General features: G+C 39.1%; 1 protein-coding gene across 1 annotated transcript; it reads left to right on the top strand.

Moving 5' to 3' along the window:
* The first annotated feature begins 18,931 nt into the window (after positions 1 to 18,931).
* On the top strand, positions 18,932 to 21,107 carry LOC132094851 (homeobox protein Dlx1a). Its single transcript, XM_059499483.1, has 3 exons — positions 18,932 to 19,664; positions 19,921 to 20,120; positions 20,387 to 21,107. The coding sequence occupies exons 1-3, from the start codon at positions 19,352 to 19,354 to the stop codon at positions 20,630 to 20,632; spliced, it is 759 nt and encodes a 252-aa protein (XP_059355466.1). The 5' UTR covers positions 18,932 to 19,351; the 3' UTR covers positions 20,633 to 21,107.
* Positions 21,108 to 22,907: the final 1,800 nt, after the last annotated feature.

The following is a 22,907-nucleotide window of genomic DNA, read 5'->3' as shown; positions in this document are numbered from 1 at the left end:
AACGATTCAGTATGATTTGGTGAACTGGTTCAAAAAAATCCGGTTACATCGAATGATTAGTTCGTGAACCGGATATCACAAACTGCAGTGAACTCTCTCACAACAGACACGGAAGAGAAGACAATGTTGAATAAAGTCGTAGTTTTTGCTATTTTTGGAACAAAATGTATTTTCGATGCTTCAAAATATTCTAACTGACCCTCTGATGTCACATGGACTACTTTGATGATGTTTTTCTTAACTTTCTGGACATGGACAGTAGAACGTACACACAGCTTCAATGGAGGGACTGAGAGCTCTCGGACTAAATCTAAAATATCTTAAACTGTGTTCAGAATATAAACAGAGGTCTCACTGGTTTGGAACGACATGAGGATGAGTTATTAATCACATAATTTTAATATTTGGGTGAACTAACCCTTTAAGTGCATCTTTATAAGTAATTTCATAAATAAACGATTAAAGATTTTCTACGGATCTCTTTAAATCTCGTTTTTCAATTCAAAATGTTCACCATCAGGTCTCTATGATATCTTACTGGGAAAGTTGTCAGGCCTCAAACATAGTGTCAGTGAGTTTTGATGGCCAAGAGCCAATCATATTTTCTCTTGAGAATGCAGTTTCTATCACTACATTTTTGTCTAGAAGAAACAGTTGCGATAATAAAGAAACATCATTAGCATTTTTCTCTTTTCTCTGGGCCTCTAGAACTTGAAGGAATGACATAAGTAATGTGTGTGTGTGTGTATGTGTTTAGGTAAGAGTATAGGAGATTCAAGATTCATGAACTGCAGGATTTGTCTGTAAGAGAGAGATGAAAGGATATGAGATTGTGTGAGAGAAGGTGTGTGTGTTGAGATATCTTACTGTGAATGAAGAATGTGAATTTGTGAGTGTGTCTGAGAAAGAAAGGGGGCTCTCTATTGGAGGCCCTGCGTAGGCTTGTGGAGAATATGTCTGTGTGCGTGAGTGATTGTATATTCAGTGGCCCTCTGATGGCTTTTGAAATGCATTTGAGTGTGTTTTGGGACTCATGCTGTTCTCTGCCAGGAGATGTCTGTGTCAAAGGGTGTTTGTATGTGTGTGTGTCTTCCCGCTGGGCGCAGTGTGTTGAGAGTGGCTCTAGTGCTGTTCTCTGATTGGTGGGTGATGAAGATGATGAGGAGAAAGACAGTGTTGAACCCCACAGCGCCGCTCTGCAGGACCCTCTGGGCTCTCCGCTCGGGGCCTGATTGGCCTATGAGATCACAGCCTCCCGTTCACATTCTTACATATACGCCAGAGAATCTGTACCCACAGACCCCCTCTGATTACCGGAGCGAGGTCCAGCTGCAGTGTGTGTGTGCAGGGTTTTAAACAGGCAGCATTTTCAGAGGAACACATGTAAGCGCCTCATCATGAGCGAGCATCTTCACATGAGGTGGCCGGATTACGTTGACCACACTGCCATCTCAGCGTCCAGAAATGCACTATTCAATCTCAAGTCTAATGAATCACTCTTGACAGAGTGCCGAAGTCTGATTTTTAAGTACAGTGAAGATCTGAAAGTTTGTTACCTCTGTTTGGGACAGTTTCCCCAAAAATGACAATCTGCATCATCATTTATTCACCCATATGTAATTTTAAACCTGTATATTTTTCCCAAAGATGTTTTTATTGCAGAGGTGTCCTGAGCCTTTTTTCATTATGGGCTCTGAGCTCAAAAATTACTAAAATAAAATAAAAATTAGTAATTTAATTTAATTTAATTTAATTTAATTAGTTTAATTTAATTTAATTTTATTTTATTTTATAGATCTAAAATGTAAAAATCAGCTAAATCTAAGTCTATCTAGCATCAGTCTTCTGCTGGTCACACATCTTCTCGTAATAGTTCAAAGGACAATGTTCACCTAAACTTTGGGCCTCAACCAAATTCACATGAGCTTGCATTTCCAGTCTCCTGCGTTTACATGCATGTGAAAGGAAGTCAATGGAACAAAAGGTGTAGTGTGACCCTCCTTTTATATGAAGAAATATAATAGCATTTTTTGAAGAACAGACTGAAATTAAATAAAAGATTAACATTTGCTTACCATCAAGGTTTTCCAAACCCATGAGACTTTGGTTCATTTTCAAAACCTGAGAGATTTTTGTTCCTTCACACTTTATTTTAATTCCAATTCTCGCTGTTAACAAACCATTTACTATGACTTTTTACCTCAATAAACTCCTAATTTGCAGGTTATTAATAGTTAATAAGGTATAGATGTTAAGTTAACTGGGTATAATTAGGGATGTAGAATATGGTCATGCAAAAAATGTGCTTCATAAGCATTACTAAACAGCCAATATGATGATAATTTGCACGCTAATAAGCATCTAGTTAATAGTAAGAATTGGTCTCTATACTAAAGTGTTCTAAAAGTTGGGCATTTCACCAAAACTGCACAAAAGCAATCTATACGATCCAAGAGGTTTAATCCAAATCTTCTAAAGAGACATTATCATTTAATATGATTTAGCCTTTGATTCGCTTTATTCACAACTCAAATGGAAAGGCATTAAAGGCAGTATTTAAGCTATGACATAGTGTTTGCTACACATGCTCTTAGGGTGACAACCTGTCCTTTATCCTGCAGGACAGTCCTGAAATTTGGAGCTTTGTCCTGCATCTTCCTGCAAATATACCTGAAATTACAATACTAGAAATATTCAATACTATAGAAAAATGTGACTGTTTAAAAATCCATTTGAAAGCTGTCATGTTCTTGCTAAACCAGTGCAGTTGTAGAGAGGTTTTTTGTTTCTCCATTGCATGGACAGAGCAAAGGAATCCATGTGGACCTTGTGAAATGTTGTTATAGTCATGCATAGTCTAATAAAGGAAAATACCTACTAGCCTGTTATTCAGTTCATTATATTTAGTATAGTGAGTAGTGTAAATGACATTGTATCACTCAAACCTGGGCAAACTGAATGCCAGCCACAGAGCAGCTCTCATTTAACAAAGCTTACTGGTGATTTAAAATGTCATCCTCAAACATGATGGCTTTTCAGCTGATGCAAAACAATATGTACATAGTATAATAGCAGTAAATTTATCTCATAGATGTGTTCGGCATTCAAATATATCTACGTCCTGCAACCAAGCAGTAACAGGTGGCCAATCTATATGATCCTGGTGCTCTTGTAGGTGATGCACGGTCAAGTCCGGTAGTCTCATGTAGCCAGACATTTGACTGACAACAGTCTGCTCCACTTTTCAAACTATTTAGACAAGGAACTGGCCCCAATACAGTGCTATTTAGGAGAAAGTGTATACGAAATAATTTATAGCACAGTGATAGAACACGGGATTGGAACTCAGTCAATGCTAAAATTACCAAATACTATCTAATATATATATTTAAAATCTCTCAATCACATTAGAGATCGCTGGATCAAGAAAATGCTTGCCAGTTTAATTGTGCAGAATGTATCAAAATAAATTGAGACTTCCTGTGTCTTTCACTATAGATTTCAAAATAAAGAAAAAAATGCCTGAAAAGTACTGGATAATGTTTTTCTTGATTTTGGTGTGCAATGTTAATTTAAGCACCCGTCATACCACTGAATGCTGTATTTTGGAGGTCCCTATTTCAGGCCAGCTCTTATCTGACTGTGTTTGCTCTGAGCGTGATTCATGTGTGGAGAGGGGCGTCAGTGGTCTGTCTGTCCCCAGGGTGGAGATCCGGTCCTGGGGCTGAGGCTTGGAGACAGAGAGGCTGACGGCCTGTGAGCCTGGAAGACTCCGCGCTCTAAATGAGAGTATTGTGAGAGTCAACCTGCTCTCATCTTCATGTACAATCTCTTTTTTCCCTTCTCTCTCAGCACATTACTAGCCCAGACTATGTGACGACAACCATTGTGTCCCTGCCGACACACACACACACACACATCTTGAAGATAGAGACTGCAGTGAGATTTCCAAAAACCTGGAAATCCCCTGCCGCAGACACACACACACACACACACACACACACACACGTTTGTTTTTGTGAAAATACATTGTACTTAAAACTTAAGATGTTCAGTCCCTTAGTATACAAGCAAAAGCCAAAAACTCCATTTGATTGACTCTACATTTTGGTTGAAACTTTCTGATACAATTTCAGGTTACACTTATTTTAAGGTGTCCTTGTTACAGTGTATTTATACATATAAGTACTGAGTAATATTAATTAACAACATGTACTATAGGGTTAGGTTTAGGATTAGGGTTTATTTAGGGTCATTGCATGCAATTGTGCATAATTTTGTGCTAATACTATAGTAAGTGCATGTAACGTGTAACAAGGACACCTTAAGATAAAGCGTTACCCAAATTTAGCAGTTGCACCACCTTTGCAAGGAAGAGTCCAGCTCTAACTAACAGCACTAATCGTCTGCAGCGATATTACGATTGTGATTTTACAGAATGCAGTTTGAAAGACCATATATTACCAGAAGTGCAGTTGAGTGCTAGTCACACTAAAGTATGTAAGTATGTTAGATTGTGTTAGTCTGCAGTACTTTCAGAAATAAGTACTATTATTAATCATTTTATTATTGCAATATTAATTATCAGCATGTATTGACTACAAGGTTATGACTTGGTAGTTACTTGTAATTGTGCATAATCTACTCTTTTTTTGCTATAGTACACGTAAATTGTATAATAAAAACCCTGTAAAATGAACTGTTACCATTTTTTAAATCTTACATTACATTAAAGCCTACCTCTCCTTAAGCTTATAATTTGGTGTTAGCTCAAAATGTGTGGGGCAAATAACATGCTGCATTTAATATTTTTTTTTTTTTAAAATCCTTGCACTTAGTAGAAGCCATTTTAATCCAGAATCCAAAATATTAATAGTGCTGTTCTTAACCAAATGTTTGATTGCTGCTTTCATGCACACAGCACATACCCACAATTCATAAAATGAATGGTTAACACCAGATACGGTGGCTCCATCTCTATAACATGCAGTGTTTTGTAAAGTGATGCTTGCCTTCTTCTTTGGCTGCCCCAATATAAAAGTCTCATTGTGGAGCCTTTGCTCCCATAATGACCCTCTGTGACAAAGACAGAATCTGATGTAGTTACATATTCATGGAAGCCGTTCACTGCGATACGTTCAGGAGAGCGAATTTTCTGAGACGGTGGCAGGCGATCACACACACACACACATGGCCGAGTCCATTTGCTCAAATGGAGAGATAATTATACTGAAGCCATTAGCATCTCAACATCAGTAGAACACTTCTCACAAGTAGAGAGAGAGAGAGAGGACACAGCGCACCTCACACATGGAGGCTGGTTAATGGACCTCACTCTCCAAACGCTCCAGTTGTGACTGTAACACTTCTCTGCCAAGATTTGTGTCTTTTTATAGATTAGTTCAAAGATTTATCTGGGAACCGATTTATTCAGTTATTAATTGAATTATTTTCTTATTTAATCTACCCCAGATTCCTTAAACTGTCTCTCCTGGTCAAGTCAGTTTATCTGTATAGCTTTTGACAATCACATTGTTTCAAAGCAGCTTTATAGAAAATCATGATAGTAATGTTTGAGATCTTGAAATCTTCATGTCTTATAGCCACATTTATCAGATTAGAACTGGACATTGATACAGTTTACGTTTTGCGATGATACAAGCAAACAAGCAGCTTAGATTTTCTGTATAGTATTTATCACTATGCTTATATACTTATGTAGTAAGTTTAAATACTTAAGTAAAAATAAGGATAAACTAAAGTATAATTATAAAGTTGTTATGTATAATACAGAGCTGAGTAATTTTATAATTTATATTTTGTAATGATGTAACACACACAGACAAATATGCATGCATACACACACACACACACACACACACACACACACGCACGCACTATATATTGTTACAAAACCCAATGGTCAAAGGCTGTGTAGCCACCTGGCTAATGGCTGGTCTTTTTTGAATGTATATAAACAGTAGGCTATTTTAGAAAGGAATTCGGGAGAATTAATATATTATGAATAGTTTATTGCTATTGAGTGAATAATATGTAATCATGTAATCAATAAAAAGTAACTGTAGTATGATTACAAGTTTTTACAAAAATGTAATTTAATCTAATTACAAGTACTTTATTTTTGGAAACTGATTCCAGCGCTGGGTACTAACTGATTAATTAATACTTTTTAATATAAACAGTTTATTGTAATATATACTGTGACATTGTAAGAAATATTGCTGCTACAAATATAACATGAAATAACCCCCATATAGCATACATGAATCACCTCGTAGCAGATCTATACAGGTGGAGCTGGGGAAGGAGGAGGATTCTGAAGCTAGCTGCACTGCTACTGCAAGCAACAGTCATATATTTGAATGTAAGGCAGAGAGCTCATTGGCTACCGATACAGGAGAGAACCAATCAGCTGTGTCATGTGATAATGATGTCATTAGGTCAGATAGAGTCAGACTGCGCCATCTAGAGTTTCATGCCAGAACTCTTTAAAGGCAAAGTTCAGCCAAAACTGAACATTTGCTGATAGCCATTGACTTTGAACAATATGAGGATGAGTAAATGATGACCATGTTCATTTTTGGGTGAACCATAGCTTTAACTGAAAGTCATTGGATATTACTTATTTATTACACATAGTACATAATAATGTTTAGTCCCCTAGTATAAAAGCCAACACCAAAAACTCAATTTTATTAGTCCTATTCTTGGCTTTAAAAAAAATTAAGTAAACAGTCGAGCCATTTTTGCAAACTATAGTTCAGCGCTAATCACCAGTTAGTTAGGAGGTTAGAGCTATTCGTCTGTAGCAGTCGCAGTAAAGTATGCCAGATTGTATTAGTCTGCAACATGTTCATAGCTCACAACCAGGCTGCAAGATGAAGAACTTAACTTTATTTAATGCAATCAGAACCCTTTTTTGGGCCGTGTTTACAGCGTTAAATTAAAAATTAAAATCTACGCATTTAGCCCAACCTTGCGCTTGTTAGCGCAATGCTCTACCACTTGAGCTACAGGAACACTAAGCATTAACTGATATACGCATAATTCCTTTATTAAATCGGGTTCTAAAACAACACAAACAGCAAATACACAATACTATCAGCAATCCTCAGTCATTTGTGGTGACTCCCCCCCCCCCCCCCATCTTTCAGTTCTGTGTGTCACTTTTCATTTTACTTTCCTCTTTTCTCCTCCATCCAGGTTGGCATGACAACAGATGAAACCAATGGCTTTATTCAGCGATCCAGCAATCAGCCCCCTCTGCTCAGGCCAGGCTATCCGAAATCAATCTGAACCTCCCCAAACAATGTTGCCATGTCACCGTACACCTGACAGGTATTGAGGTATTCAGCTCTTGTCCTGTATCACGCTGGGACCCACCCCCGTCCCATTACCCACCCATTCAGAGCAGTCAAAACCCAGGGCTCAAGCAGGCAAAACTGTTATGATCCTCTGGGTTTGGGCTCAGATAAAGCACAATTGAGGAAACACACTGAAGTCTGTGTTTGGCCGATATACAGATACAGAGCCATTGGGAGACCTCAGTTGACATGAGATAGGGAGGTCTTGTATAGAGACTGTACAAGACTGAAAAAATTCATTGATGGCCCGTCTCACTAATGAAAGAGACAAATTACACAGGGACCGGTGTAATGACTGGTCTGAGATGGGAAAGTGTGGTTTTATATTACTGAGATGATTAAAGCTATTGTTGTACAAAGTGCTAAAAGTCACATGGTACTTTGTGTTGGTGCAGTCTGGATAAGTTTGATAGCTGGATGCAGCCACATTTTCACAAACTGTTGTTCAGAAATTTGTCCATAGAGGCCTGTGAGAGCATATGACTTCATTAATCTGCAGTCACAGTTAATCGGTCGCCTCATTACTAAACAGACACATCCAGAGCAATTCACAGTGCACTAATTGTGGAGACAGTCACCTGGAATTAAGTCATCCTTCGTTTCTACTGTTTTTTAATATTGAAATGGTGTGGGTTATCTGTTTTTGCACTTTAAAAGTAATACCTCCAAGATGTATTCTGTCATTTCTTCCAATTTTAACATGTAAAACCACATGTTTAAGATCAGATTTAATAGTTTAAGAATCAGTCACTAAAAACAGACAATGGTTGACTACTGATCTGAATATTAGATGTTCCCCAATGTCTAGGCAGTATATTGCACTGGTGCTTTTGGGTCTTTTTTTTTTTAATGGTCAGCAGTATCCTTTTCAAATGAAATTTTATAAATAAACTTTATGATATATTAAGGCACAAAAAGCACTTCCTCCACGTAGGCAGCTCAGATCTCAGACCATTAAGTGAATATCTAAAAATCTCAGTCTTCTTCTCGGCGTCCTGCTGATTGCACAACGGTGGATCATTTTATTCCTGATCCGGTGAGAATTCAGCATTTGATATTATTGCTACTAGAAATAATCAGCTGCTTGTGCTGGTAATAATTAAGTTTTTGGTTTTCCTGTTGCTGACTGAGGCTTTTTATACAGCTAGACATGTTTAGATCTGTAGATTAAATCATGTCCCAAAGGACAATTAACCAGAAATTTCACCAAATTGCAGCTAATTTTGTGTTTTCCACTCATATTTTTCCCAGTCTGTTTATCTTTTGCTCTGTTTCTCAGAAACTCCTTCCTTTTTTTCACTCACAATGTTGCTGTTGTTTTTGTGTGCCCCTGTATCTACAGTTTTCCTCTTGGGGAGGGAGATGTTATCGATGCCGAATGTGAGTACGAGTTGTAGTCTGATATTTGGTACCTTAAAGAGCTATTTCTGCCTGATTTAACTCATAACAATTTGCTGTGTAGGTATAAAATGAGATGTTGTAAATTGTATTCTATTTCACATAGAGATGTGTATAAATAGTATGCCAAATAAAAACAAAAACTTGTGGTATTGATACTCAAAAATTGACTTTGGCATGCATATAATACGCAAGTGTTTGGTATTCATATGATACGCAGTTTACACGTACATATGATACGCATCTATCCCACAACCCTAATTCTACCCATTGCGTAGCATATACATGCCATTTTTGCATATCAATACCACAAGTTTTTGATTTTATTTGGCATACTATTTATATGCACTATCATGAGATCGGGTTGTATAAAATTAAGTATTAAGGTGATATTGAACAATATTATTCACTCGGATAAAACCAGTGGTAACCATTTTTAGGTCTGTAGTCCGTTTATAGATGGGTGATCAGTTGGTCATTTAAAAGTACTGAAAGTTTGACCTTCTCTTATAAATTAACAGATTTTCTTCAGATTTAAATTTTTTTTTGTTACAAATTTGCAGCATATTATTTCCAGTAAAACACTGGAAATTTTGGGGGGGGAAATCACAGATTTTCTATGTGCCTTTTGCCCTCACTGTATGCAGACTTTTGATATCTTTTGATGGGGCTAGTTTTATTTTTATTTTTTTTGCATGACCGGTATTGCCAGGAAAAACAGAGTGAGAATGAGGAATGTGTGTTGTTTGCTCTGGCAGCTGGTTAGTAACTCCCGTCTCGTTTTATTTCACCTCTCTCGTTATTCTGTCCTTCCTTCCCTACGTTTCTCAAATCCCACTGCCCCCAGGCGCGCTCCCATCAGCCCAGCGAGCGTCGTGGACAGAGAGAAATGGAGAAAGAAGCAGGAATGGAGGGAGAGATATACGTGAGCAGTGTGACTCTGCCGAGGAGTGTTAATAGTTATTGATCCGCTGTGTTTTTAATGTGCAGCGTGGGCTGACTGCCACAGCGAGGCGAGGGAGGCAGACACGATCACGGGAAAGCTAACACACAGAGAGCCGGTGTAATAGAAATCTCGCTCCCCTGTTTTTTGCGCCACGTTCCTCCCCTCTCTTCCATCTCTCTCTCTATCTCAGGCTGTAGATTGATCTTCCTCTTCCTGCTGTTTGGGGCTCTGTCATTACCCTCTCTGTCATTAGAGAGGAGTCAGCAGCCGGGCCGCCCTACCTGCATCAGTCTACACAGACAGCTCGACTCATCCCTCACACTGACTCTACATTTATAACAGCAGCTGACACACACACACACACACACACATGCATCCAGACCAGAGGATCTCGAACCCTTCACTTGTGCTCCAGGGGTCTGAGGGTTTTACCAACACACTGACAGCACTGTGATCTTCAAAACACAGATGAACTAAAGACACACCTATTGATTTTTTTCTTTAACATCTACATTTTGCACGCTTGCTTTAACAGTATTCACCAACCTTGCTGTCTAAAAACTAGTATCAGTTCTCATGAGATTTGCTTCATTAAAAATATTATCCCAGTGCTTTTTGTTTGACATGGTAGACCTGCTACAGTTATTGGCAATACCATTATATTTATTTCAATGAATACAGCATTATTTATTTTTTTTATTTTTTTTTAAATATGGCACTTCATTTAGTAAAATAACTTCCACTGATGGGAAGTAATAGTTTTGATTTCACATAAAGCATTTTAGCCTTCCTGAAAAAAACAAAATATACATTTATATTAAAGTAATACAATAGTAGCACAGCATCTTTTTGTTTAGGATGCAGATATACTGTGTTATACAAAGATTCAACAGCCATCCAGTCTGATAATATTTGAACACTATTTAATATTTGTTTCAATTGGTGGTTTTTATTGTGCATAATGGCTGCATATTGGTACATATAACACAGTAATGCCTTATTCTGCATGATCATGTTATAGATGTCTTAATCCTGCCTAAATTTTACAAACCATTAATAAGCAGTAAGGGAACACTCTTAGTTAATACCTTAGTTTCCATTTTACATTTTAATGATTTAATTATTTGTTAGCTTTCATAAACTCAGAAACCCACTGAAGCTCCCTCATGTTCAACCCATTATGGCCTCCATTTCTGGCAAATGTGAAAACATATAATACTGCATTCAGTAAGATCCACCGTCCAATCAAATACAATGTTTGTACCTTTTTTCATTATGTACTGTATGATTTCCATTATGCAAATCTGTTTGAGTTGATTTCTAACTTGAATGCTTTTTGACCCCAGTTAAGAGTATTGATTTTTCATTTTTTTAATCCTTCTCAAGGCAATGTTATAAATCTCATAAACAGACCGTCTGCAGCGCAGGAACATAATCAGCATTAAATACAGGGTACTGTGTTTTTTATTGAGCACTTTGGCACATAAAATATGGCTCTTTAGAAATGCCAGTAAATCAAACATTTGATTAATGCTCTGTTCATTTATTCATACATTTAAGGCTATATTTGCAGGTGTTTTGTGCTGTTGTGTCTGCTTTTGTTATGCTTATTAAGGTCTTTATTAAGCTGACACATGCAATGCAAATGAAGTTATTACTTATCATAATTGTTGTTTTGTTGTTGTTAGCGGCTGAAGGGCAGTGATATCTGTCTGTTCTTTTCTTTCTGACGGAGATGTTAAATGTTCCAGATGAAAACACATTCAGGGTCTTAGGAACCATTCTGGCAATGACAACTGGTCGGTCATTACTAGTAGCAGTGTATTTCACATCTGATGGGAATCTGAAGTCCATCGACTGATTCTGATCTGAATGCTTGAGCTCCCAGTGGCCTTGATTTCTGTGGGCCCCCACACCGGGGGTCAAACCCCCTACATGTGGGAGCAGTTTGGGGAAGAAGTAAGAGGACACCTGAGGATGCATTGCGTGGTTTGCGTGGAAGCCATCAAGGAGCAAATCTTGAGGGCCAGACACATATGACCGCTTTATTTGTTTGAACAAGAGGGTTCAACAGATCTCAGTCTGTGTACATTTCCTCTTTAGAAGCGTAAATATTTGACTACTTTCACTTTGCCCCCGTAAGAAGCAAATTTCATCGCAGAATATTAAAATGGAATGTCAGGTTATGAATATGAATCGCTTGGCATTTACATGTATCATTTGTGAAATGACGCAGAATGATTTTTTCTTCGCAGTGAGCGAGACAAATTACAGGCTGAGCTCTTTGAATATCCTTAAGCATTGTGAGGAAATGTTTAATCTGTCTCCCGCTGGGAAACAGAAACCTAATGTAGTATCTCAGTACCTCTGCTGTCCGGCCGCAGAATGCCGGAGACATTTTAATGCATTTCAGAGTTCTTCTCTAGGTACGAGATGATGGACGGAGGAACCTTATATTTGCGAACACCCAGGGTTTAATGCACTCAGCGCCGCTCGCGCCTTGTCTTCCAGCCAACAAAACATGTTCCGTGGAATAAAAGAAAAAGCAGAGCACAAAATTATTCTCCCTGCCTTCTATCAAGCTCCTGCATTCAGCAGCGCGTCTGAAGGGCGCGTCAGTCCGCCTGCTCTCTCAGAGAGGTAATTATCCTTTTTCCTGTCACAGGGCTCCAAATGATCTCTAACCACTGGGGAGCTTTTTTAGGGGCTCAGCTTTGTCAATAGGAAGTCGAAAGAGCTTTAATTTTCAGACAGCTGCACATGGACTTTCATCTCGGCATTATTCCCCTGTAGCGGTCATCCATCCGAGAGCGCGCGCGCGCGCTCCTTTTGTTTGTGACGTGGGGCCGAGCGCGTGTGCACGGCCTCGCTGCATTAACATATTTATTTATAGACTTACACTTTTCTTACAGTCATTTTTGTGTAACGATTTTCACACTCGACATTGTCTGTGTAATTTCCCTTTCAGTGTCTCTCTGTTTTCTCCTCTCTTTCCTTCCCTTTCAGAAAGAGCCATGAATGGATGGAAAATTATCACAATTACTCACATAATTGAGTCGTCTTTGTGGCAAGTGCGGCTCGAGGAGCCCTTTTTCCATCAGCCAAAATGGTTTCATTATAGGGGTTTTCATATTCCCTGACACAGGGCACGGGGGGGGGGGGTGGGGGGTGCTGAAGTCGATGGGGGAGAAGGGCGGATCGTTAAGGTCACAGTGGGGATAATTATCTTGACTATGGAAAGAGCATCCAGCACCTTTTCCCTCTTCGCCACCAAAAAAGCACCGTCCCTGGCCTTTCGGCACAAAGAACTTTGAAATAAATGGCGCTTCCACCTACAACTTGTTCACAAAGAGAGAGAGACGTGTATCAACATGACAATTTTCCATTATTAAGACTAATGGCGGTCTGCCTTGGGAGATCAAGGGGAGAGGGGAACGTGTTCAGGTGTGCTGGAGGACTGACCTCTCCCCCGTCTCTGTTTGGGACTTAACTCCGAACAAAACCCCGAAAGGGGATGGAGAACCCCCTCCGCCGCGCCTCATTATTTAATTACAGAATTTGCATGTTGCCAGTCTTTGTGGGGTCATTAATTGGACAATGGGAAGTGTATTTGCGACGGTGTAATCAAACCTGGTTTCAACACGCGTAAGGGAGCAGTCTAAATGACGCAACGCTGCACGTGATGAAGACGCAGCTGTGAAATCATCATCCACAGGCCTCGGCGGCTCCGAGAGCTTCTGCTTTGCCAGGCTATGACTTTTATTGAATTTAATTTGCTGCGTAGTTTGAAGATTTGATGACTGCCTGTCTCGAGCCTGGAGACACAACAAGCAGAAATACCACACGAGTCGTGACAATTCCGCAGTCGTTTCTTTTCCTCCTCATCGATGCGTTAAGTAGGCCTAACCGTCCCAGTAGCACCTAACTCGGGTAATTGGTCATTTTTGGAGGGCAATTTTGGGGCAGGTGTGGGGATGCTGGGCAGACTGTTCTGACCCCTGCTGCTGTGGTAATGATGGGGAGGCTGGCGGGCTCTGCTCACCCTCACCTGCGGCCCAGGTGAGTGATGGGTGTAGCAGAGGATTCCGAGCTCATCCCGTACAGGCGCCCACAAACTGCTGCCGAATCACAGCCGTGTGTTTTGGTAATCGCGTGACACGCACACCTGTCATTTGCTGCTACATTTCATATTTTAGAAAATGAATGGTCTTTTAAAGGCCCCGTGATCTTTCACTAAATGAAGCCTGCTCAGAAACCATAATGATGGGTAGATTTAACACAGCAGTTTGTTTATTTCAGCAAACATGACATCAAAATGATTCAAAGGTTTGTATGTTATTTAATATCAATGCGGGCTAATATTATATTTACTGTCCATAAAATAGCAGAGACCTGCAAACAGAACCCGTGTGATAATGTGTGCATGCCCCAAAACAGAACAAGAGGCGATGACACCCATCAGCTGAAGCCAAAAAAAAGGACTGAAAATAATCGAAGGAATCCGTGAGCTTAATACATATGGTATGCAAAAACAGGTGAAATATCTAAAAAAAATCTATTTTAAAGTTTAAACCAAAATTCGACTGAATCTGGTCTGAATTTATCTATGTTATATATGCTCTTTCAAAGGTTATTTTTAGAAATGTACACACACTAATAATGGTTAAGAGCACAAAATTCTAAAGGGTTTGAATTACAAAGTAATTATTTTTAGATTTTTTAAACAGAAAAAAAAACCTGTCCCAGAACTGTGAAATTCTGAGAATATCAGAACAGTTGTGCATTTATTGTTTACAAATATGGTAACACTTTATTTTAAGGTGTCCATGTTACATGTAATTACTATTATAATATCAATAAATTATGCATAATTACATGCAAATAACCCTAATCCCAACCCTTATGTATTAAGTACATGTATTTCATTAATATTACTCATTACTTAAATGTATAATTACACTGTAACAAGGACACCTTAAAAATAAAGTGTTGCCCAAAACTATTAAATTCACAATTCAGAAAAAAAGGAATTGGTTTAATTTTGCCCAAAACCTCTCAGTCTTTGATGTTCTAGTGGAAACAAAATGTTACAAACCCTGCAACTGCATTATTTTAACAGCACACCTAACTTTTCCACACTGATTGACACAGTAATCTGTGGTTACACCTCAGTGTCCTCTCTCTCTCTCTCTCTCTCTCTCTCTCTCTCTCTCTCTCTCACACACACACACACACACACACACACGTTGCTCTTGGTCTCAACAAATACTCTCACAGTGTCTCTTTGTCCATTGGAATTCAGTGGAGCAGCAAATTGAAGGTGCTGCCTGCTTAAAACCCTCCAAGAGAAAACCCACAGCTGTTTTACCATCATCAGGATTGATCATATTCTCTGAAATGGGATCATTACATCTGATCGAATCTGGCGCTGTGTGTCTTTGCTGCTGAAGGAAAGCACAGGGGTGAATTCATATGAGCGGGTGTAAACAAGCTGTAATTGTAAGTCCCTGGGTAAAGACTGGGCCAATATACATCCCCAAACACAGAGCACAGACGCATTCGGCTGAGATGTCAATGTTAATGCTCTCTTAATAACATTTTAAACAGCTCCACTTAAACCTGATTTGTTTAGTCCAAATATGTGGTGGAGGAAATTTAAACTGAGTCTAGGGCTTTTTTACACTGTCATTTTCAGTGGGAATATGTGTGTGTGTTATTCTAATATGATAATGGGATCAAATTCTGTTTCATAAGTGTTGTGTCTCTTTAATTTGAAATAGCCCTCCATCATAATGCAGGGTCTGTCAGAAGGATGCACTCTCACATGAGGCAAACACATGAAGTGTAGACTGAATTAGAGATTATATAGTGCAATACAACTTATTTCAGACATAACTTATCTACTGCAAAGCACACCCAATGCAAAATTAAGCTTGAAAGCTAATGCAAACAAATTGAGTTCACATTTGATTCCATTAAACAGCTGTATCTAGATTTACCCTAGAAAGCCAGAACATGTAGACCATGAGTGTTATTAACAGATCCAAACCCAAAACTGTGCTCTTCTGACAATAAATAAACGTGCATTTACACATTCTGTAATATCTCATTACACCATGAAACTCTACCAATTTCATTGTGATTGATTCTCAGTTCCATTGTGATGTTGTCTTACAATCTGTTAGCAATTTTTTAAATAATTAGACATCTGTCCGGATTTGGGCTTTGGTTCTCAGGAACACTTTATCAACGGGATGTCTCATGGGTCACACTGACCAGAGAGCTGGTACGAGAGCTTCATATTGAAACAATTAAAAAAGAATCCTGTGCCACCAAAAACAGAAACTAATCAGAGACTTCGCTTTCAATTTTCTCCGGACGCAAACTCGGAAGTCCCTTTACAGTTGAGAATCAGACCCTGCTGAAAGGACGGATGAGGCCATAAACCCAAATGTCTCTATTTGAAGCAGTTTGTCAGCTCATGTCTGGATCAGAAGCACACACACACACACACACACACACACACACACACACACACACTGAGTGGCCCTGAACTGGTGTGGTGCACTAAATCAGGGCAGCATAGCAGGTGTTTGACTCTCATTCTTGATGATCCTCTTCTGTGGAAAGTGCTCTAACTCATCATCTCACATGCTGCTTTATTTGCTGTGGTTTCATCCTGACACGGTGGGCAGTGGGACTTAGCTGTGTAATTATGATGGGACTGACCACATGGACAGTAAGAAACTGTTCTGTGATGTCAATATTTCATTTAAGAGAGACAATGGTGTTCGGTCGTCCTTTTAAATTAAAACCACTCTTGTTCTAAAAGGGTTCTAAATAAATCAGATTTGGTTTTTAAGTTGTAAGACTAGCAAAATTGAAAAAAAAAAGATTTAAGAGAAATTTAAGCCTAGAAATTTAAGCCTAGTGCAAGAGAAAAAAAACTATTCTAAAGTTAACTTTTATTCATATCTTTAAATAATTTGCAAGAGAAACTTTCTTTTTAGAGTTTTATTAAACGACAATTTTGATGATTTCTCACAGGGATTTTTTTTGTTTTTACTTTAGATCTGGATATTTAACTAATAAATGTATTATTGGTGCTGTGCTAAAATGTTACAAATCGATTATATTCAATAATAATAATAATAATGACATTGCATTATTATAAAGCATTGATATACAATGAGAGCATTTGCTAAATAAATAATTTTACACGTGTAATTGTAAAAATTGAAGCCAGTCTTGTTACATGAAATTTGCTGTCCTTATAAGACTTTATATATGTGTATCTCATAAATTCAGAATAATCAAGACAATAAACACGTGTAACTTGTTCAGTTTGTTCTGAATGGTGATAATTATTGGCATTATTTTCGCTAATTATGAGGATCCTCGAGGTTGATTGCGAATGTCATCTGAAATACAAATTGCTTTAAATTGGACCATTTTGAGGATGGTGGCTATCTAACAGGTATTTGTCAGATGTGGTCTTCAGTCCATATCATCTGGACTGGGCATCGTGTTAGTTCCAGTGACATTTCTGTGCAATATTCAGGAGTTTTTTTTCTCGTTCGAGGTTTTTCTGATTTCACTGTATTTTATTATGACGGAATGTAAGCGAACACATGTGGAGATTATGACAGTTTCGAGGAGGACTGCGACGGAGAGCTAGAAATGAGAGGAGGATGTGGAGGTGTGATCCGCGCTGGGACGAGCAGTCCTGTGAAAATCAGAGGTGTTATTTTTCTCTTCTCTTGGCATGTTAGTTATCTTGAAAACGGATATATCCCCAGCTCGCGATGTTATCGAATATCTCAACAAAACGTTTGATTGAATTGCTGTGTCTTTCATGAAACGTGTTTCTGAAGAGCTACACACGGAGGAAAAAAATGTTACAATCGTTTAGAGAAACTTCATGCGTCGCCGTTTATAATTTTACACCAATATTTTAATGTCACAGTTATCCAAACCGTATAACAAAATGCTGAAAATATTTTACAGATTATAGTAAATGAGTGATAGGCCTACTATTTAAATAATGAAATCCGTGAGCAAAGAGTAAGGCCCATGCTCAGTTTACTTGCAGACAGAACGAGATAATTCTGCGCCACAATTCGACTGATGGTCAAATTTATTTCAATTCATTTCCAATAATAAATAATAATAACATGAATACGATCGCATGATTTTTAACTTGGGTGGTTTCGGATATTGCTTCCTTAATCTCAGATGCAGAGATATTTACAAACATACGATTTATTTATTTAAAAAAATATATTTAGAAACAAATAAATAAACAATTAAAGTTTTTTACGGATCAGTAAGTAGATAAATATAGCTGCAAGCGTGTGCATTTTTTTGTGATAATAGCTAAGGTGGTGCTGTGTGAACTTATAAATATAGGTAGCAATATATTGCTCTGGTGTAGATGTTTTATTTGTTGATTTGTTTTGATGTGTTTTTTTTTTATTTAACTTTTCCTGCATTATTGGGTCTGCCACATGTGGACGGATCGCATCTTAAAACTAAAACCTGCAGATAATTTTAAAATAGCTGTACAATAAAAACCAAAACACTGCGACGTCAACCGAATCTGACAGGAGTGAGCCAGATAACAGGAGCTGTTACCGACACCGACCCGTTTCTCTGATCCTCACGCGCAATGATTCAACCCACGCGCGCGTGCACAACGTCGCAAGTGTTAAATACATAGCTAATTATGCGTATGAAATTTAAACAACAGTGTTATGCTAATTTAGCTGGATTCAGCTGTGTCTTCAAGCACTCGAGACTAGCATTTTAACCAAATGAATCATCAAAGTAATTCATCTTTGCGTGGAGACCCACATTTATACCTGTACTTAATCATATCTGTTAGGTGTTAAATGCTTTGCTCACGAAGCCGTGACCAGCAGAAAATTCAAGAGCATGCTAAAATTGTTCATCTGATCAAACTTTTTTTTTCTATTGTTAGGTCAAATAATTTTGTTTGCTGTTGTTATTACTTAGGCTATGTATATTCAATTTGCACTTTAATAAAATAATAGCATTACGCACTGATCATGTGAAAAATTGTTTTTTGAAAGAACATGTTGATTATTCGTTTTAATGTGTAGTATTATGTGTTAGGGAACACGGTTTGAAACCAAATCTCAAATATCAAAACCAAACATCAAAATCTGATGATATTTTACGTTGTGTGTGGTAAATGTTGTGGCTCTGCGGAAAGGTGTTTGAGCCCTCCACACACGGCCTATGCGTCTCGGTCCATTCCCTAAATTTCTACATTAGCATTGCACAATAGAGTCACAGGTTGGTCTTGTTTCTTGAGTTTATCAGGTCCGTCGGACCCGACCCTCGGATTACCAATCCGCGTCGCTCTTGGAGGGAGTGGACCAATCAGAGAGCACCTTGGATAAATATTCATAATTCCCTGATTCAAACCTTTGAGCGAGTTTGTGTGGATCCACAGCATCGTACCTAGACTTTTCACAGAGACAAACTACATTTTCTTATGAATGGAAAGTGAAAAAATCAGTTGCGCTTAAATTGGGCTCCATCCTTCACTCGGATCATAGAAGAAAACAAAAAAGCAGGTAGAGAGAGAGCGAGAGACATGACCATGTCTACAATACCAGAGAGTCTTAACAGCCCAGTCTCAGGAAAGAGCGTGTTCATGGAATTTGGGCCACCAAGTCAGCAAATGTCGCCTTCATCTATGAGCCACGGACATTATTCAATGCACTGTTTACACTCGTCCGGACACCCGCAGCACGACAGCGCGTACAGCCCGGCTCCGTCCTTCCCCAGATCTCTGCCTTATGCATACGTCAACTCGGTCGGTAGCCATTCCTCCAGTCCGTACCTCAGCACCGTGCAGACTTACCCAAACAACTCGGCTTTGACGCAGACGAGGCTGGAGGACCCAGGTAAGAAACACTGCGTGCATGTCTTTGGTCTTCCCTGGTCGATGCGTTTGTCGGCGCACTGCGAGAATGTTGGACTGGAGTAGCCCAGATGTGTTGTTATTAGGCTTGGTAATTATTTATTGCGTAATGCTATAAACAATGTATGCAATTAAGGGTAATTATACCTAAAGTGCCGCCTGTAAAACTTGTGCACAGTGATGTGAGCCGCGCTGCATGAACAGTCGGTGAGACAGCTTCTTTTCTCTCTCCCTCCCAGCGCCGGAGTCAGAGAAAAACACTGTGGTGGAGGGAGGAGAGGTTCGTTTCAACGGGAAAGGCAAAAAGATCCGCAAACCCCGGACCATCTACTCCAGCCTCCAGCTGCAGGCTCTGAACAGGAGGTTCCAGCAGACTCAGTATCTGGCTCTACCGGAGAGAGCCGAGCTCGCCGCGTCCCTGGGGCTCACGCAGACACAGGCATGTGCTCAGCCTTTACGCGTTTTCTATAAACCAATTCGATTTTGTGCACGAATTTATACAACCATTCAATGCTTTAGTAATTGCATCTTCTCATGTTTGTTTTGAATTCTCGGGCCTGTATAGCTAATCAAGGGTTGCGATTGTTTGGGGGACATTTTTAAAGAGAATTAAAATCATGCGTAAAACCATTCGATTGCATGCGATATAGATAACAGAAACAGATGCTGTCGCTCGTTCTGACTTCCCTACCCCTTTTTTTCTAGGTGAAGATCTGGTTTCAGAATAAACGCTCCAAGTTTAAGAAACTGATGAAGCAAGGCGGAGGAACAATAGACACGAACGCTTTGGCAAACGGGCGCGGACTGTCCACCGGGTCTCCATCCGTAGCGACCGTCTGGAACTCAACAGCCAGCGTCAAAACATCCACACCGACCTCGTATATTCCCAGTTACACCTCGTGGTATCCCACAGCACACCAGGACACTATGCAGCAGCCGCAGCTCATGTGAACCAGCACTGCTGACACAACCCCGCCCCTCTCTCCACCAGTGGCCCAGATCAGGGGACCCAGCACGGGCCACTCACCCTGCGGCCTTACACACACACTGGCCCTCCGCAGCCCAGACCAGATGCGAGCCGGAGACGCTCTCTGAAAGACACCTGCTGACACACCGGCCAGCGTGGACTGAGCGAGGCTCGTCTGCACCGGAGAGGAAACACATCTCTTTTTTTTAATTGAATGCCGGGAAAGTGGGTTAAATCAAAGCTACTGCTCTCCCCCTTTCCGTGACTTTTTTGATGTGTAAAAAAAAAAAACGATGAAACTGTACCTAGTCAGAAATGTATTTCATTTTCTTCAAATCTGTAATTTTCCGTAAGATATTTGGAATTACCGGTTTGTCCATCCACAACAAAGTGCTGGGCTGTGAGTGCGCGAGAGCGACATGAACATCACACAGACACGCGCTTGTTCCAGAAGCTCATACAGTCGCTGCAGGGTTCGCCGTTTCGCGGTGAATGTGTAAAAACTGGGATAAATCACACCGTGAGAAAGTATGAACGTCTCAAGATTTTCCCCATTTTAAAGGGTACAAAGAAACCTTCAAACAAACGTGTTTTCTATGTATGGCGTTTTGTGTTTATTTAAATATAACTTATTTAGAACTTTGTTTTTTTGTTTGTTTTTTATCTGTTTGTATGTTTTATTTAAAATAAATGTTCTTTAAATTATGACGTGAGGCTGCATTTGAAAAATAGACGCATTCCCTCGGATCTGACCCCAGTTTGTAAAGCTGAGTGTTTTTGGATCCTTCGAAGAGAAGCGGAGTGCAGATAAACTCGTCTCCATCACCGAGAGATGAGAAGTGTTGACAGATCTAATGTACAGAAATAGTCGTTTTCGTTGTGTGCTGAATAATTTGTGCAAAAGGATCTAAACATGATTGTGTTGATTAAAATCCATGTGTCTTTCCGTTCTGAGAAATAGTTACCGGTCACATTAATTTATTGTTTTTGTTTCATGGAGTCTTGTATAATGTGTAAACTCGAACAGTAAACATCTGCTTATGAAAGAAGTTACAAAATGTCATCGCAACGTTTATTGCTTTACCAACAACAAAACATAATAATACTAATAATATAATAATGTAACGATTTGTATTGTAAAAAGCGCTATACAAAATAAACGTAAACTTAAACTTAATAATAATATTAATAATGAAACTCAGGTACTGATGACACAACTGAACTAATGCAAAAATCAAACTTGCTTTGTAAATAAATACGCCTGTCTCAAGACTTCGCCAACTTGCTTCAATATCCAAAATGATTTGTTTTTTTGCAGATACCGTGCTTTTCAAACTAAATAAAAAAGCATTTTGATCATTAGCCAGTACAGATATTAAATTAGCAGACATTAATTTACAAAAACGTCATATTTTTCTCACTCATTTTTGTCTTTTTATTTTTTTAACGACACCTCTGGCTGTTCATTGCAATCTGAACCACCGATTAATCTTGTGGTGGTTTCTGTAACACAGTAATTCCTCCGACAATAAAGGCACTTGTTTCTTTTCACTTTCGTTTAGCCGCTATGAGCTCTTTTCTGCTCTTGTGTGGTTGCTTTTGAAGGCCGTGTGTTAAGTGAATAATCGGGCAGGTGCCGCTCATAGAGGGGCAGCCGAAGAAAGACTGGGGCTGGGAGGGGGGGCAGATGCAGAAAGGTAAAGAATGACATGTTCAAAGGGTCTTTGTTTGGGGCTGATGGTTTAACTGCGCATTTTAAGGAAATTCTGATGCAGAATAATAATAGAAGAATATAATATCCAGTTAGCTATTATAGTGTCCTGTCGTGGACATATTCGTTCGATTCTATTCTTAATAGCTGAATTGACTTGTTTAATTATTATTATTTATTAAATTAATAATGATTAAAAAAAATGCAGGGTCTAAAATTGGATTTGGACAATAAGATTTCAATGCATCTGCATCCTAAAATAAAGAGAAGCTAAGATAGCCTATTAGAAATACTGTGAATTGAGTGTTGAGTTCTTACCATTGCAGTGGGTGCTGGGGGTGCAGCGATTATTGTGACAGATTTTGACACTCTTCATGTGTGGTCTTTAAAAATGTCCTGGTCAAACCAGGAAATGGCCCCGCGCGCTCTGATCACGAGCTCAGTGCTCCAGCAGTTCTCTCCAGATTAATACGTAGAGGCCTAAATATGTGCGCGTGTGTTATTGTTGTTTAAACAATGTAGTAGTCATATTATTATTATTATTTGCG

The sequence above is a fragment of the Carassius carassius genome, chromosome 19, assembly GCF_963082965.1.
Source record: "Carassius carassius chromosome 19, fCarCar2.1, whole genome shotgun sequence".
Taxonomy (NCBI): Eukaryota; Metazoa; Chordata; class Actinopteri; order Cypriniformes; family Cyprinidae; genus Carassius; species Carassius carassius.
The sequence above is the reverse complement of the archived record's forward strand: the minus strand, read 5'-3'. Positions and strand labels throughout refer to the sequence as shown.